The following is a 17448-nucleotide window of genomic DNA, read 5'->3' as shown; positions in this document are numbered from 1 at the left end:
AAGTGTTGAAAAGAGGAGACTTGCTGTATTTATACAACTTATTCTAATGAAAAACCGTTTTAAAAGTTCATGCCAAGCGCTCAGAAAAATGTGCATTTTATAAATTTGAACCATAGAAATAGCCTCTTAGAAAACAACAGAAAGATTAATGCATAGTACGTGAATCTTTCTTCGAGTCAAAGCCTCTGAACGGAGATGGAGTTAGAACAATTATTTTGAAGGAGCCAAATAAAATCTTTAAAGCTTTTAAAAGGTTAGATATAGTGTTTCTATATTTTTAAGGATCAAAATGTAATTTTTAATAGGACTTTTTCGAAAAAATTTATTGGGGTGGCCAGGGCCTTCTTCAGCCCCCATAGAGCTCCGCCCTTGCTTATAATTATAAATATGAGATGTTTCCTTATCCCACCATAAGATGTGTTCTAGATTTTTTAAGTCTTACTGAATATATATAAACCTCATTCATGATATTATTTATAGTTTGCCGCTCAAAGCATTTCGTAATTTTTTCCCGAAAAAAAAAAAAGGGTTGGAAGATCATTCATATACGAAGATGGAGTGCATTTTGCTTAAATTGGAATTTGAAATCTTACATAAGAAGAAATATGGAAGTTGACCCGTTTCGCACAGACCAATAAATGTTCAGATAAACGAGATCATATTGTTTATGATGTAGATAGATAGTGCTCTCAAATCTTGCAAAAAAGGGAGAGCATCGTTTTCAAGAATCCAAAACAAACGGTCAATTGGAAATGGCGTGGAGTTTTGGGACCTTAGTTTTCTATAATATATGAAAACTCTCATCAAAAGCATAAAACCTAATCTTGCAAAGTGAAATTTACAATATTATATATATATACACACATATAATGGATTTCTCAGCAATGAGAAGGATCAAGAGAACAAGTTTCCTTCTTCTAATATCAAAAGAGATGGTATGATGAGCGATCGTAACAGTGGTATGAAGATTACCCAATAACAACTAATAAAAAGAACAAAAAATATTTCAAGAATTGGGAACTGAGCAGGAGCTTTTATCTTTCTAGCTTACTCAATAATGCTTCCATAGGTGGCAGCTCCTTCACAATTTGTTGCCAGTCAGGCATGCCCTGCAGTAACATTGGAACGTGAGAAAATGTTCAGTGTCTTATTGACACCCTAATTTTTGAATATTTTTTAAGAAAATTAATGATTTTTACTTTGTTTTGTACAGCATTATAGCAACATGACTGGCAACATGAGGGCACATGCATGGGTTCAGTTGTCTTTTTCTAACTTCTATATGAAGTTCAAATGCTACTGCTGGGTAACTAATTAGAGAAGGTGGAGATTTTGAATCAATCTAAGGTTTAAATAATATTGACGAATTCAAGAATTTCAATCGTTACTATCTCACTCAGCATTAATGGGTTAAAACAATAGCATATATTTCAATATTCCCTCAAAAAGCTGATTATTTGACACAATGTGCACTTACTTTTCCTGATCTTCGAACTCGACCATCAAGGCGCAGTATTATGTACACATCCTCACCCGGAGTAACTCCTTCTGACTTCTGCTGATCCCTTAACCACCTAAAAATGTGTGGAAATATTATCAACCAGGATGTACTATAAATCTAATAAGGTAGATTATTATTATAAGCTAACAAACAAGTTCATAATTATAATGGCTCAATGTACTAGTTTAGGATTCAAGCATTCAAGCAAGTAAATAAGCGTAATAGCAATATGATGAATGTGAGAGACCAGAAGAAATGAATGCTAATATGCATTCTCTCACTAATGTACCTTTGAGTACTCCACTGTCAAGTTGAATTTTGAAACAAAGGGACCAATAATAACAATAAAGTAACAACTGACCTTTCCCATTCCACCTGAGATACAACTTCTGCTTTAAAGCGAATTTCGGATTTCAACTTTGACTTTGCAACTACAGACTGAGCTCTTTTCTCAAATTCTTCCTACCATTGCGCCATCAGATTTTATGTTAAAAATGGAATGAAACCAACATTCAACGAAGTTCAAAATTATATAAGTGAAACCAATCCTCTATTCTGACAATCCCTGATGTCACATGATAATCACAAATAGTTCTAGTACTTTGTAATGATTCCCCACATAGTCTTAGAAGCCCAAGGAATAATATATCTTACCCCAATAGAAGGAAGAGCAGCAGCTGCCTTTGAAGGAGCACCAAACCCTTTCTTCTGCACTTCTGGCTCTCTCCCTTCACCCCAGATAACAGGAACTAAAAGGACACCTCGTCTAAGCAGCTCAGTTCGGAACCTCTCTGCCTTCTGGATAGCTATGGAAACAGTCTCCTTCTTCCCTGCCAAGATTACCTAATTCCAATCCATAATAAGGGCATTGATAGATAGTGACTTGAATGCTCCAACATGATGAGATGCTTCAAATTTTATGGATGAAAGATAATCAGATGACTGGTAAAGTCTGTCCTGTTTTAGTTATTATAATTCCTTGGTTCATTTCAGTAAGTTCATCAGAGCAAAAAAATTATTGCACTATATTAATTGATGTGTAAAGGAACAAACAGATAATTACTTAAAATTGCTCATGAAGCAATATCTAATTCTTACTGCTGAATTCATATATTCAGTAAAATACTTTACTTCAGCTAAGTAGGCGTATGCAATTTATAATGTTTGGTTAAAGTGTTGAATTTCAAGTCCAAGAAAATTATAACACAAGTAATTTGAGAGGAGAAAAGGAAGTTGCCGATACTGACTGGCCTAACAGTGTCCCGAAGCTGTACAAGCTCGACAACACGATTAGTGGAAAGGCGCAAAGGCAACCTTGATAGAGTTTCATCTCTGGTTATCTGTGCAATTTGTTCTTCCTCTTTCTTATTGTCCCAGAGAAATAGGCCCACAAGAACAACGATGCCTGCAGATCGCTGATTCAAAACCTTAGTCATTTTAAGAAGCAAGCTAAAAGTCCTCTGGTGAATAATCATGTTCAGTGCAGTAATGCTCAGTGCAAGTCAGAAGACAGGGGGGATGACATTCTATAAAAAGGTAAGAAGACTAGCTCACCACTGACTTTATACATAAATTACAGCCTAGTTTCCTTGTATTACAGAAAAAGGTTCCAGTGTCTACCTCCAATATTAATGGCAGCATTTCCAGCAGTTTCCCCGAGATCTGGGGCACCATCCCCACCATTAATTGCACGGAAGAGCCTAGGGATTGTAAAGAACAATGAAATTCCTGCAGCCGCGGAGAATGCCACATAAAAGAATCTCCTAACCCCACGAAATGGTGCTTGGACCTCACTAATAAGTTTGAGATCTCTACGAAAGCTGTATCCTATATCTTCCCCTCCCAGCCTAGCCTGTACATAACATTATATTATAAGACTTGATGCTTAAGGATTTCAATCATCGATTGCCAATAGCTGAAATATCACGAGATCTCACTAGTGCCCTCACACATCTTGCTCAAGTAGTGAAAACATAATATAGGATTTGGATATAAAGTACGTATATGATTTCCATATTCTGGCAGGTAGGCAGTAAAAGGAAATCCTTAGCACATGAAATAAAACCGAGATAGTGTGAAAAACCTCTTCTTGTAATTCCTTGAACTCAGGCAAAGCTCTAAAGGAAGCCAAATCTGGATCATTCAATATGGTACCAAATTTAAGATTATATTCCCTCAAAGCAGTACGTAGGCAGTCAGCAGCTTTCTTTCCTTCCCCTCTTCCTCAAGACAAGAATGAAAGACAAAGTTAATCAGCTAAATGGAGCAATGATTGAAGGTACATTTACACTTACAAGTTGCTATTTGCATAGAAGAAATAACAACTTCAAGAACCAAAATCCTTCAGCAGCCTCTTAGTTGAAGGATTTTTATCAGGTTTGATATGAAAGTCGAAATAAAGAATAGAACTTATAGGTACAATTGGCATCAACTAACTGATGGTCTCCCTCAAATTCGCATCCTATTTTGAGCTGTGATAAGCAAATTGATCACTCATATAGTCATATAGTTTCTTCAGCACGTTAATCAATTCAATGTTGAATAACATCACATTAAAACAAAACAAGCATTTCTAGTGCGGTCAATTATCAGAAACTGAAAGAAAATTGCAATCCAATTTACACAAAAGTTAGAAAAAAAAAACAATAACAACTACCGGTAGGCATGGCAGCAAGCTTTATTATATAGTGCAGCTTGGGCCTCAACAGGTGTGGGATCTAAGCTAAGAGCCTTTTCAAACTGGACTAAAGCATCTTTAACCTGAAAAATTAATAACAGAATATCAACTTCACTTTTTTTTTTTTTTTTTTTGCTGATTATTGATTATATTAAATCAATTATCCACAAAAAAAAAAAAAAAAAAAAAAAAAAGGGTATGCTTCAGAAAACAACTGCTTGGTAGTAGGTAAGGAAGAAATATCTATCCACAAATTTAAGCAAGATTATAACCTTCAAAATCCCCAATCATTTCAATACAAAACTAGAATTTTGTAACAAATTGGGCGTAAATTCAAGAATCCTAGGAAGAAAAGAAAAAAAAAAAAAAGAATAATAGCAGAAAATATACGATACCCTTCCTTTGGAAAAGAGGGAGAGACCCAAATTGACGCAGGATTCTGGAGTCTGTGTACCGGATTCAGGGGACTGAGAAGTCGAAGAAGAAGAGTAAGACGTTAAAGTGAAATGGGCCTTCTTTCGAGGTACCAACAAGCTTGTTTCGTCAGGAAACCATGCACATGGCGGTTTTCTTGTTGCTCTGGTTGTTGAATTTGAGAAGCATAGCAGACTGTTGTTCAGCGCCACAGCAGCTACAGCCATTAGGCGTTTAGACGTCACTCGCTCAGCTGAATACACAGTTTTTCAGATAAAACTCTGTTCCCTGCATCTGTGTTATAGATGCGGGTACTCGCTCGAGTACTGGTATTTTAATACTCGCTATTTCTATGGAAGTCGTGTATTCCTAAACGCTGTCGTTCTCTATCCTTATCATCCAATGATCCAAAAAATAAGATCCTTACGTCTTCTTACCGAGCTCTTCTACGATACCAGGTGATTTTTATCCCTCTCGCATTTGTATACGTATATGCTTAATGGATAAAAGAAAGAAATTCCAGAGCTCTTCTACGATTCACGTGATTCTTTCCTTTTCTCTCTCTGGCATTTATACGTGTATGTACGTGTATGTTTATACGTACAAATAAACGTATGCACAGCATGTTACGTTAGATTAATTGATTTCAGTTGATAATGAAAAAAATCATGCAATTCTTTTGATTTCATTTCATTAGGGTTTAAACTTTAAACATAACCTTTCTGAGTTTGGGCTCTAACTCTAAGCCAAACCGGAAATGCAATCTGCCCTGCGACAATGGCCTCATTTAGCTGCAGAGCAAAGCTACAGAAAGTAGGAAGTCGGTTCTAAGTTTATATTATAATACCAATTATCAGAAATTGTTCATTTTCTTTTAAGATTCTGTGATGATGGTATTCTCAATTGTTTGTATCTCTGTGTTGTTGCCCTTGACGCAAATCTGAATTGGTTTCCAAGAGAATATCTAAACTTCAATGAGTTTTCTAGTACTGAGTTAAGAGTTATCGTTACATGCCTAGCTAGGTTTAATGGCACATTAGGTGACTTAACCCTTCCAGAACAAGGAATAATTTTTATTCTTGGAATTGTAGCCCAGCAACATGGACGAGCAAATTTGCAAATTATTCCAAAGAACCAATTTTCCGTAGTCATAATATTAGTATTTGGAATAAAGCAATTTGTACATATTGCACATCCATTTCCTGACCCTGTGCTCTTCCTCTGTATTCCAATGTGTATATACATTTGTGTTAGTCTCTTTTACACTAGTTGAAACTATGCTTCGTCTTTATTGTTTATCTTTTAGATTTTCTTTTTCTTACTTTGTACCTCTCTTCTGTTGATTGACCACTTGGATACAGTTCTAGACTAAAAGTAATGATTACCTCATAGGCTCATACATTAGTTGACTTTTGCAGTAAGAGAGAGCATTATCATATAAGAACTGAACAATTATGGCTGTAGACATTAGAATCAATGATATGAGGCCTGAGCACCAGCAGGAGTTTATACAATGCTGTACCTGCCAAGCATCAATCAATGATTTGTAAATAAATGTGAACAATTAAAGTTCACATGTCAATCTTATAATGTTGATTAAACAAGTTTTGGTTTCTTATCTTGCAGGTGGACAGCGATCATCTCCTTAACTTTCAAAAAACTAAGAGAAATCAGTTGAAAATATTGTAACTGTAAGCATAATTTACTATCTCAGTCAAAAATATTCTGCTCATTGAATAGTGAGCCATCACTTTTTGTAATTAGTTTCAGTGAATAATAATTAAGGCTATGTTTGGTTAGCTGGTTAAAGTTACTTTCTTTTTGCCTTTTGCAATTGTCAAGCATGCTGCTTTTTCTTTTGTTTCTTTCGCTATGATATTTTACAATAAGAAAAGGCAAAGAAAGTAATTCTATCAAATTAAATCAAACAAAGTCTAAATTACTTTACTTTCCTTATAATTCAATAGAAAGTAAATTCATATAAAGTGGATAAATGGAAGGATGCACATAAGTCGTGCATTCCATTAAAACCATGAAAGTGCCAGGAAGGTGAAGGTAAAGCCATTGAATTTGCTGACAGACAATGTATATATGTTTATTGCACAACCCCTTTTCCTGATTGAGGATGATGACTGTAACTGGGTGATAATCTACAATGCAAACTATGTCCAATTGGCTATAACTCATAGAGGGTTAGTACATTTCATCACATCACACTTCCAAAAGAAAAGTGTTATGGTCCTGGCTAACGGATCTAGTTATGGGTCGATGGGTAGTAGGAGGGGTTGGTGTTTGGGTGTTTGGGTTAGGGTGTTTCCTTGAGCGACCTATGGTGGAAGACAAGAAAAGTCAAGACTCGTTAAAGGGAGCCTGAAACCTCAGTCAAGAAGACTTAAATTGGGTTCTAACAGTCACTTTATTCCATCAGATTTGCTGAATATATACAAGTGCAGAAATAACTACTCCCTACATACAAGGAGCACTACTTCTATATGGAGGAATAACCTCCCACTAACAACAAGAAAATAGGGAAATGGAGGAATACCCTCCTACAATGCAGGAATGTTGAAACAAAATTAAAACAGAAAGAGAACAACTACTGCTGACTAATTCAGCAACTCAATTACTGGTGACTTGGACTTAGGACCATGGGTATAACGGGAATATACTTGCAGGGGTTTGGTAACATTACATTCCTTTCGGGTTCTGGAACGCATTGGCACCATGGCCTATAAACTAGACCTTCCAGCAGAGTCCAAGATCCACCCTATTTTCCATGTTTCCTATCTCAAGCCCTATCATGCCGGTCAGCCTGTCACTCCAACATTACCACCTACAAGCAACCTGCTTTTTCTGTGAAAGATTGTTGTACATCTTATTTGTCACATTTTTTTACCTCACTGTCCAAAAGGCTGCTTCCCATATGTTGGTTGCTAGAAGAATGCTAAACCAGGCATTCTCTATAGGAAGCATGTGTCTTTGCTCTTTTTTGTCCTGAGTGCTGGACTCCAACTAAATCTTTTTAGGTGGCTTACATCATGTTGAGTAGGGTCTATTTAACTAGATGGGCCCATGTAAAACCCTATCCGCATAGAAGTTCTATGGGAGCAGTAGGATATTGGACCACAGTACTTCATCGGAAAATTTTAGTTCAATTACATCTAAACCCTGCTTTATTGGCTCTGATTCAATTACTGAACAACTATGAATTGCTAATAAATATAGTTACAATTCCATTGCTTTTCTCATATTCTTATTCATTAACAGTGTCAAGTAAATTTTTGCAAGTCATATCAAAGGGAAAGAAAAAGTTGGCCATGGGAGGCTACCCATATGCCATTATTGCATTTTTTTTTTTTCCAAGCCTGTCTAGATTTTTTACTTTTCTGATGACAAGTCCATAGACTAATATCAGCAGGCAATAAAATTCAAGAGGCAATATCCAAACTATTTATATGAATTAATGATTTTGCAGTACATACGGAAATGACCAAGATCATACTGTGAGACGTTTGATGAGTGCTGAACCATTATTCGTATGGAGAATGCTGCCAACATGTATTGGACGACATTATGATTTGAGTGACAGCACGCGATGTGCTCCATCTAGTCGTGGAAAAAAACAAGGCTCAATAAAGTTTACTTTCTCCTGCATTATCTCAAGTTTTCCAGGTATGGAAAATATTTCTTTTGCATTGGCACTGCTGTCTCCATGTAATTTTGATGGTGGAGATCAGAGGCGTCAGCAGAGATCCACTTTGTCGTTCACACTTTTGAGAAAAAAAAGAAATAAAAGAAAGATCATCAATGTATACGGCGAGCATCAATCTTATTTAATTGTACATGTGCTAAAGATGTTGATCATGACACTGCATCATCTACATTTGGATAAGGATTTTGCAGACATGCAGACCCCTCGATCAAGCATCTTAAACTTGTTGAGAGGCTGGGATTTTTTTGGCCTTGTTACTATAGGACTTCCGCTAAAATTCCATCCTCTAAAAAGAGGCCACAATTTGCTTAATCCATATATTTTCATTAACATGGTGCTCAGGAATAACTTTATGTTAATGGAGGCTGTTGAATGACCATATATACCTGCACACTTAAATTGTTGCATAGGATCTTTTTGGTGCAGTTGTTAATCACTGGAGCCCCCGTTAAAAGGACTCTTTTCATTTTTTGTAATTCTTTTATTTTTTTGTGCATATGCGCGCGCATGTGTGTGTTTATGCATCACATTCTTACTGAGAGGGAGTGAACTGATACTTTAAATAAAGATTTGATTTGTTTAGCTTTCTCATGCTTTTTTTGAGATTAGACATAAGCAAAGGACTGCAATATGTGGACAATAAATAGAACCAGATTCTGAAAACTTTGTTTTGTCTAGATTGTAAAATGTTAAAAATTGAAAATAGGTTACAGTCGTCTTAAAATGAAATTTTAAGATATGTTCATTCCAATTGAATCACAATTAAATCATGGAAAGTGGAATCTGACTTCTGATAGGTTGCCATCATCTCAAATCATGTTTTATATTCCGGTGTGCTTAGGCAAGGAGTCACATACTAAGGATATATATCTTCACATGAATATGTTATATTATTATACAGAACATGGCATTTCTAGCTGGTACTCCTAGTCATGGTTGTAACACCTGAAGGCTTTCAAGTTACAATCACATAAAATTTTCCAACATAGTATTATTAATCTCAGTTTGAAGTACACTGATTGGAACTGTGTTAGAAACCAAACTACTTACAAAATGTTTATCCTAAGAGAGATTTCACAAAACATGATATTTTCCCACTAAAATTTTGAACCTTAAAATTTGCTTTATACTAATGGAACAACTAAGGAAATTAAGGCTTGAGATTATCCTCAAAATAAATAAGGATCAATGATACTTGATGCTGCATCACAGTTGTGTGCAGGACTTCAGAATTTGCTGCTCATATTTTTTAAGTGACATGATCAGGTGTTAAAAAAGTATTTTAAGTCGCTATATTTCTTGCATACAAAAATAATTGTCATGGTATGGTGAAGTCTCGGTTCTTAGTTCATATAAAGCTAGTGAGGGACCACATTATAGATGGAATCTATACCATTTTATTTCCGCAATCAGCTTGAAATGATGTTGAAAAAGTAAAGAACATATATAAGAAGCAGCATCCCATAACTATCATATTATATATAGACCCCTTTGGCTCTCAGTATTGGATACACTAATACCTTGTTACACCTCTTGCTCCTTCCTTGATATCATGGATGGAAAGAAGTTGGAGTACAAAGGTGAGGATGCATTGTCAGAGATTGAGAAACTTACAGAGAAGGCTGGTGAAATTCAGGAAAGCATATTGAAGGAGATCTTAATGCAAAATGGGAAAACTGAGTATTTGAGCAAGCATATTAAAGGATCAAAAGATGTGAAAGAGTTTAAGCGTTGTGTCCCTGTCACCACATACAAGGATATCTATCCCTATATCCAAAGAATTGCTAATGGAGAGGACTCTTCTCTTATTACTGGGCATCCTATAACTGAAATGTTATGCAGGTCTCTCTCTCTCTGTCCCCCTTCCCCTCTGTTATGCAAGCCTTACCATCTGAGCTTGTTTTATATTATTAGGATATGGATCTTTCCTTTCCTTTTCTTTTATTTTTTTATTTACATTATTGACTCGACTTTCTTCATTTGCAGTTCAGGGACTTCTGCTGGAGAACCTAAATTAATGCCATCAATAGCGGAAGATCTAGACAGGCGCACATTTATATATAACCTCATCACGCCAATTATGAACCAGTTAATTACATGTCCTATATATTATATGATTGCATGCAGATGCAATTTTAAAGGCGAATTATAATTTACATGTTGTGTCTTAACAACTAGTATGTCAGTTGTCCTAATTTATGCATGTTTATCTTCCGAGGAAAATATATAATTCTATGTAGGACCTCCCTCATTCTTTCACTTTTATTAGTCAAACAATTAATGTTTCTTGTATGAGTTATGGAATGAAGGTGTGACATGATGAGCTTGTGGACATACTGACCTTGACCGGGAAGGATCTAATACCATGCATTAGTGGGTAGAAGTTGCTAGAACTCCCCTCTTGCATTCAAAAGTCAATATAGAATAGTCTTCAGAAATAGTAAAACAAAGTAATTATCTTCTCATATTTGTTGTACAAGCAGGCAATATGCTGATGAGGTATATTACTTTTACATTTGCCTAGCATGGGAATCTGACATCTTGCGGAATGCCCTAACTGCTGGCAGCATATATGGAAAGTCGATAAGCTAGCACTGAAGCTGTCTGGTGTTAGTGGAATCATGGATTTCACTTAGCTAGCACCATCCATCATTATTTTATTTTCTTTATGAGCAACAATTTATTGCAAAGGTCTAGAATCCAGCTTTATTGATGAACTTAACATTGTAATTTCAGGTATGTATCTGGTTTGGATGAAGGTAAGGCCATGTTTTTGTACTTTGTCAAGGCTGAAATGTCCACTCCTTGTGGCTTACCAGCTCGAACTGTGTTAACGAGTTACTACAAGAGTAAGCACTTTAAGTGTCGAACAAGAGATTCGTTCAATGATTTTACTAGCCCGGACCAAGCTATCTTATGCAAAGATAGCAACCAGAGCATGTATTGCCAGTTGCTATCTGGCTTGATTCTCCGTCACCAAGTCCTAAGAATAGGAGCTGTTTTTGCATCAGCCTTGCTCCGGTCCATTTCATTCCTGGAACACAACTGGGTTCGCCTATGCAATGATATACGCAATGGTGAACTAGATGCTATGATCACAGATCCTGAATGCCGTTCATGCATGTCAATGATACTATCATCACCTAATCCTTGGCTTGCAGATGAAATTGAGGAAATTTGCAGCCTCTCATCATGGCAGGGTATTTTATGTCGTCTTTGGCCTAGGACCAAGTATATTGAAGCAGTGGTGACAGGGTCTATGGCACAATATATTCCAGCCCTTGAGTACTACAGTGAGGGAAAGTTGCCTTTGGTGTGTACCATGTATGCTTCCTCGGAGTCTTACTTTGGTGTGAACTTGAAACCCTTGTCTGATCCTGCAGATGTGGTATTTACCCTCATGCCTAATATGTGTTATTTTGAGTTTATACCTCTGGGAGAACATGGAACATGGTTAATGGCTGTTGAGGAGGAAGAGGAGGTGCCTAATGATAAGCTCGTCGATCTGGTGCATGTTAGACGAGGTTGTTATTATGAGTTGGTGGTCACTACCTTTGCTGGTAATAATATATCCTTGCATTGGCTTTTTAATCTTTTAAGTGTGTGATATCCTTCAGTAGAACTTTTTGCCTGAAATGCCGTCTGGGGAATTTCTGTTATTTGCTGGGTTATCCTGCTCCCTCTCTCTCTCTCTCTCTCTCTCTCTCTCTCTCATCTTTTTTTCCTTTGATGACTTAAAATATTGCCACTCACACTCTTTCTGTAAATTATCCAGGATTATATCGTTATCGTATCGGTGATGTGCTTCAAGTGACTGGATTCCACAATCGAGCCCCGCAATTCCGTTTCATTTGCAGGAGAAACGTGGTTCTCAGCATTGACAATGACAAAACCAACGAGGAAGATCTTCACAAGAGCATCACAACTGCAAAGAAATTACTTGAACCCCACAATGCGCTACTCGTGGAATACACTAGCTATGCAGATACATCATCTGTACCAGGGCACTATGTATTGTATTGGGAAATCCTACATCATTTATCATCAGTCATTGACAATTCTCTGACCCCACTTGACGCTAAGGTGCTCCATGAATGTTGTGCTGCTGTGGAAGAAGAACTTGATTATGTGTACAGGAGATGCCGCACCTATGACAAGTCCATAGGACCACTGGAGATACGTGTAGTGGAGCCTGGTACATTCGAGGCGCTGATGGATTTGTTCATCAGCCAAGGGGCATCAATCAATCAGTATAAAACGCCAAGGTGCATCAAGTCTAATGCTGCTCTCAAGTTACTTAATTCTCATGTCAAGGCATCTTTCTTTAGTTCAAGAGATCCTACTTGGATTCCTTAACAGTGTGCCATAAAAAATTTGGATCTTTTCCTTTGTTAATCTCTCTGTTCTGCTAATGCTAGTTAGGTGACATTCAAGGGTGATGCCCATGACCATGATGTAGGGTGGTTTAATCTGTGCCATCATTCCTATTGTTAAGGGAAAGTTAGAATCTTTGAATTCAATGTTTCTCTTTTTTTAATGTCCTAATCTTATTAGCAATTGCAAACCAATAAAATGAAGTAATAGAGCAAGTAATGGATAATTATAATGAAGGTTTTGGGGGGGAAAAAAGCTAGTTATAGAATAAACTTAATCTTGTACTAATTGTTGCATGGAGATACCTGAAGTAATCTAGGTCACACATTGCAGCATTTGGAGACAAAAATGAAAGAATCTGAAAATGATGGCACATTTCAGTCATTTGATTGGTCTCTTTTAATGATTTTATCCCACTAGGATTCTTAGTCATCTCATCAACACAGGGGCTAAAACAAGCAAAATGCCTTTGGATTTTATTTGCTTCCTTCCTATGATATGCCACTCATTGTTGCACTGTTGTCTGCTAAAATTTTAACCTATTCAATAATCTCGTTTTGCCGACGAATGTCTTTTGATTAGTATCAAAATATTATCTCTATTATTCAAGCAACTAACTTTTGGTTGGATCAAAATTTATAGGAGGAGCTTCAACAAATTTGTTATATCCCTTGTCAAACTTTACCAACTGGTAGAAAAATCTCAGTGCACTAACGTATGCACATGTGAGTCAATTGCACTCTCAGCACTGGCTGAAAACAAAAATAAAATTGCAAAATTCCCTGCTCTGCTGTCCTAAGATGTGCGGACCAACATCATATTAGTTAGGTCCACTGTTGTACGATTTGATACGACATGAATATTTGCTTTTGGGGATGAATAAATTATGAATTAATCCAATCAAGAAACGACACTGTTTGGAATTTGGATGGATAGATAGATAGCCTCACCTATTATATGGACATTACATTACACAAAATTTAAGGATTGACTTGGTATTATTATTTTTTTTATTTTTCAATTTGAAAGATTTATTATTTATTATTCATAATATTATTTTAGCGTTTTAAGACAGAAAAATAAATTTTCAAAACATGGAAAAAATATGAAAAATAATTTCCTTAGCTTGATTTTCGAAAAATAAAATTTTAATTCAGAAAAAAACAAAACTTAAAAATAGAAATAACATGAAACTTTTTTAGACAGTGAAAAAAAAAGGAAAAATTGGTAATAATCATAAATTAACCTAATCATAATTTTACTAGAAATCATTCAACGGGCGCATGAATTGTTAGGACATTTCTTTGTCAATGCTGTTTTTATTCTTCACACAATTTTGTCCATTCCTTTGACTTGCTTATCCATGTTTTTGATAAGGTACTAGATTTTGCTTTATGGGAAAAGCCAATAACCTCTTCTTTCTTTTTTTTTTTTTTTTCTTCTTTTTCATTTTACTTGTGATTTTCTTTCTAGTTTCTTTTTTAGTTTCATGTCTTTTATCTTTTTTTTTTTTTAATCTCTTTAAAAACAAATTTTCTTTGTTTTGGAAATATTTTACTTGAGGAATGAAACGATCATATAATAAAATAACTTGTACAATTTTTTTATCAGAATTACTCATTAATTAAAAGGATTGGTCCAATTCATTAAGTTGGCAATTTTTTGTTTATCGACATTAATTAGGGTTCGATATTACATTTTTGAACTTAGAATATTAATACGAGAAAACAATGCTTTTAAAATTACTATGAGACAGGAAAAATAAAACCTTAGGAAAAATATATCTATATATATAAAGAAAACATCAAACCCATGACATAACTTAGTGATAAAATAATTTGATGGGTTGAAAGGTATATGAGGCTGTGTAGTGTAAAATAAATTTCTATAAGTCAGTTTCATTCTGCCTCTTGGAAAGATCAGGGAATATTCGGATTACATAATCTGATGCTTAAAAAGGAAAAAGAAAAAAAAAAAAAAAAAAGAATCTCCAGAAAGAAGGGGCCTATCAGATCATAATACATTAATAATGGATTTTGATTTCAAGGAGTCGTATGTCCCAAATTCACTCCTTTCTTTGCTCCCCACCACAAAGAGTGCCTTCTCCATGATTTTAATTCCACCAGCATGAAAATAACCGCCCAAGTAAATACGGTTCTCCAATGCAATTTCTCTAATCAATCACCGCAGCTTATGGTCATTCCTTTCCTTTTTTCCTCATCATCAGTCACTCACGCTTCCCTTGCCTGTGCGATTTTGGATTTACTTGTCTTTAATTTTTTTTTTTTATTTACATTTGAGGGTTTTATAGGCTAAAAATCACTAGCGGCTACACAACAGGAGGTCGAGACCTCCTATTCTTCACATAAGTGAGTGTGAGAAGGCTGATGGATATTAAAATTTCCACTTTGACATCAACATGAGTAACTGAATCAATTTCTTCATTTAAATGTAGTACTCTTAGTTATTAACTAAATTGGATTACATGAGTTAAATTATTGAACGTAAAACTATAAAATCGATCTATTCTAGTTTTAAAAGTTGAATTGGTATGGAAATAATAATATTATAGCAACGGATTAAAAATGTGATATAGAATCATTATATATATTATGTTCTTAATTATGTCGTTTTGATGATTGCTAGATATGGAGGATAAATCATTACAATCGCTTTTATTGTAGAAATGCATTGCATTATTAACAACTAACCATCTTCTTATCCTTAAACTCACCAAACTAAATCATGATCTAATGAAACTTGGGACGAACGAGGTAAGATTCGGTCGCCTTACTGTCTTTCCCTTGAGCACGCATAATTGGTGATCTTAGAAAATAAATAAATAAATAAATAAAATTTAGGATAAGGTTAGGCCAAATGATTAAAAAAATCTTAAATTTTTCAATTTTCTTTTACTAATATCTTGAACTTCCATTTTGATTACAACAGTTGAAATTGTAGAAATAAGAAAACTGAAAAAACATTTTGTAAGAAATAATATTGACAAGCGACATGGGCCATCAGACGTGGATCAGAACTTGCTAGTACCAATACATTTGGCCCAACAAGTATCTTCAGAATCCACCTACCAAGTTGATACGAATTTTTATTATGTTTTGGTAAACCTCACACAACGAAACATAAAATTTTTATATAACAAAAGAAATTTTAAGCGTAAACACAATACTAGAGATGTTTGACTACTATACATTTTATTTTATTATAACACACGAACAAACATCCTCGTTAATTAATTAATTATTTAATGGCTCTCTAGAAAACTCCGAGCAATTCTACCATTTGCACCGTCAGGCATAAAACCACCGGGCTTATATTCGCTGCCGGTTCCATAAACTATCCTTAAAATCTCAGGTGGTGTACGGTCATAAGATAGGGAATTTTCATCTGCTGATAATACGTTACTCTCAGTCCTCTTCTCAGCTCCAAGCTCTGGAGGTACAATTAGGCCTTCGTCTTTAATCCCACACATTGCAAGCTTGTTCCTTAGAAATGATATTCCATTAGTGAACTCTGCTACTGTTATATCATAAGGCTCTACTTTCTCATAAGCTTTTTCATACAATAATCCTCGTATCACTGCATCTTGTCCTGCCTCTACGCCTAACAACCCTGCAACAAGCTACTCATAAAGAAAAATTATAAAAAGATTAAAAAAATATTGTTTAAATTCTGTCAATCCAAACAACTTTCTAGTATTATACATAGATATGTGATCTTACTCTTTTGTTAGTGTAGTCTTCTAGATTGGGGATGGTGCCAACATATGCTACGAGTCCTACGTAAGGGATAACATAGGATGCCAAGAGATAGTTGACCGAGCTGAGGTAGGGGTTAAATGGCGGGTCCAATTTGCAGTCAAGTGCTTCATCAAACACTTTCGCAAATGTTTCAGGGCTTAGGTCATACAGAGGCCTTGGAATTCCACCAACTGTTTTTATAATAGCCCTAGGGAAAAAAAAAATAACCGTTGAGATGGATATTGAACTTATTTATATAGCTTTTTCATTGGAATGCAAATCAAAGATTTTTATCAAATTAACTGAGAGTAATAATATTAATCTAATTAGTTTTTTCATCACTTAATAGAAATTGAATCCAAAAAATAAAGATAAATCTCAGAACCTGAGGTGACCAACTTCTTCATAGCCAAATTCCTCGATAATTGAACAGGTGACAGGATCGAGGTTAGCCTTCTGGGCTCCAATTGGAGGGGGACCGCCCTTGGCAAAATCCGGTTCAATAGCATCAAGACCCTTACCAAGTGCAGCAAACAAGAAGAATTCAGCTTCAAGGAATTCCAAGTTCATAGCAAATTGAACCAAATCTTTATCGTTAGCCTCAATCGGTTCACAGCGACCAGAACCCACTGCAACTACAATGGCAGGAGCCAAAACGACAAGACCAACAAGCGCGAAGAACAAAGATTCTCTGTTACCCATTTTTCCTGTACAGCACTTGATAAAATCAAAGGTTCAACACTCAACCGCTACGTGCATGGAGTAAACAACTAAGCATATATATATATATAAGAATATATAAGAGACACGTTGATCGCACGTGTACGCTAATTAACGGTAGTCTATGCAGTTGTTAATTACGTAGTTGTCAGAGAGTTAGTTAGTACAAGTAACCACTTCCAGTTGATGTTGAGCATAATGACATGATTGGGTAAAACGTAGCTGTTGAATTCTGAATTTGAAGCTTTCGTGGAATTACAGTGTAGAAAAGTTAGCCATCTTCTTAACCTTC

At 35.6% G+C, this 17448-nt stretch overlaps 3 protein-coding genes and 1 long non-coding RNA gene across 6 annotated transcripts; 2 read left to right on the top strand and 2 right to left on the bottom strand.

The window, feature by feature from the left end:
- Positions 1 to 806: 806 nt before the first annotated feature.
- On the bottom strand, positions 807 to 4970 carry LPA1 (tetratricopeptide repeat (TPR)-containing protein). 3 transcript variants are annotated; one of them, XM_012227335.4, is made up of 9 exons: positions 4574 to 4970; positions 4158 to 4261; positions 3585 to 3720; positions 3122 to 3353; positions 2749 to 2906; positions 2156 to 2344; positions 1863 to 1963; positions 1478 to 1574; positions 807 to 1109 (listed from the first exon to the last, which is right to left on the bottom strand). In XM_012227335.4, exons 1-9 carry the CDS (start codon positions 4817 to 4819, stop codon positions 1035 to 1037), a joined length of 1338 nt encoding a protein of 445 aa, XP_012082725.1. In that variant the 5' UTR covers positions 4820 to 4970; the 3' UTR covers positions 807 to 1034. The 3 variants fall into 3 exon arrangements, 2 of the variants coding, with proteins under 2 accessions (XP_012082725.1, XP_037492549.1); XM_037636621.2 differs by lacking the exon at positions 2749 to 2906 and having other exon boundaries at positions 2156 to 2331; XR_005177369.2 differs by lacking the exon at positions 807 to 1109 and having other exon boundaries at positions 1863 to 1959.
- LOC110010434 (uncharacterized) lies at positions 4912 to 6406 on the top strand. The gene is made up of 2 exons (XR_002285435.3): positions 4912 to 5050; positions 6219 to 6406. It is a non-coding gene; the product is annotated as an uncharacterized LOC110010434 (long non-coding RNA).
- A 3367-nt stretch (positions 6407 to 9773) lies between these two features.
- GH3.9 (putative indole-3-acetic acid-amido synthetase GH3.9) lies at positions 9774 to 12841 on the top strand. Its single transcript, XM_012227334.4, has 4 exons — positions 9774 to 10146; positions 10291 to 10392; positions 11041 to 11864; positions 12080 to 12841. The coding sequence occupies exons 1-4, from the start codon at positions 9857 to 9859 to the stop codon at positions 12658 to 12660; spliced, it is 1797 nt and encodes a 598-aa protein (XP_012082724.1). The 5' UTR covers positions 9774 to 9856; the 3' UTR covers positions 12661 to 12841.
- A 2966-nt stretch (positions 12842 to 15807) lies between these two features.
- On the bottom strand, positions 15808 to 17177 carry LOC105642492 (desiccation-like protein). Its single transcript, XM_012227333.4, has 3 exons — positions 16822 to 17177; positions 16419 to 16644; positions 15808 to 16318 (listed from the first exon to the last, which is right to left on the bottom strand). The coding sequence occupies exons 1-3, from the start codon at positions 17136 to 17138 to the stop codon at positions 15941 to 15943; spliced, it is 921 nt and encodes a 306-aa protein (XP_012082723.1). The 5' UTR covers positions 17139 to 17177; the 3' UTR covers positions 15808 to 15940.
- Positions 17178 to 17448: the final 271 nt, after the last annotated feature.

This window comes from Jatropha curcas, chromosome 5, assembly GCF_041381405.1.
Source record: "Jatropha curcas cultivar XTBG-Jc1 chromosome 5, XTBG_Jcur_1.0, whole genome shotgun sequence".
Taxonomy (NCBI): Eukaryota; Viridiplantae; Streptophyta; class Magnoliopsida; order Malpighiales; family Euphorbiaceae; genus Jatropha; species Jatropha curcas.
The sequence above is the reverse complement of the archived record's forward strand: the minus strand, read 5'-3'. Positions and strand labels throughout refer to the sequence as shown.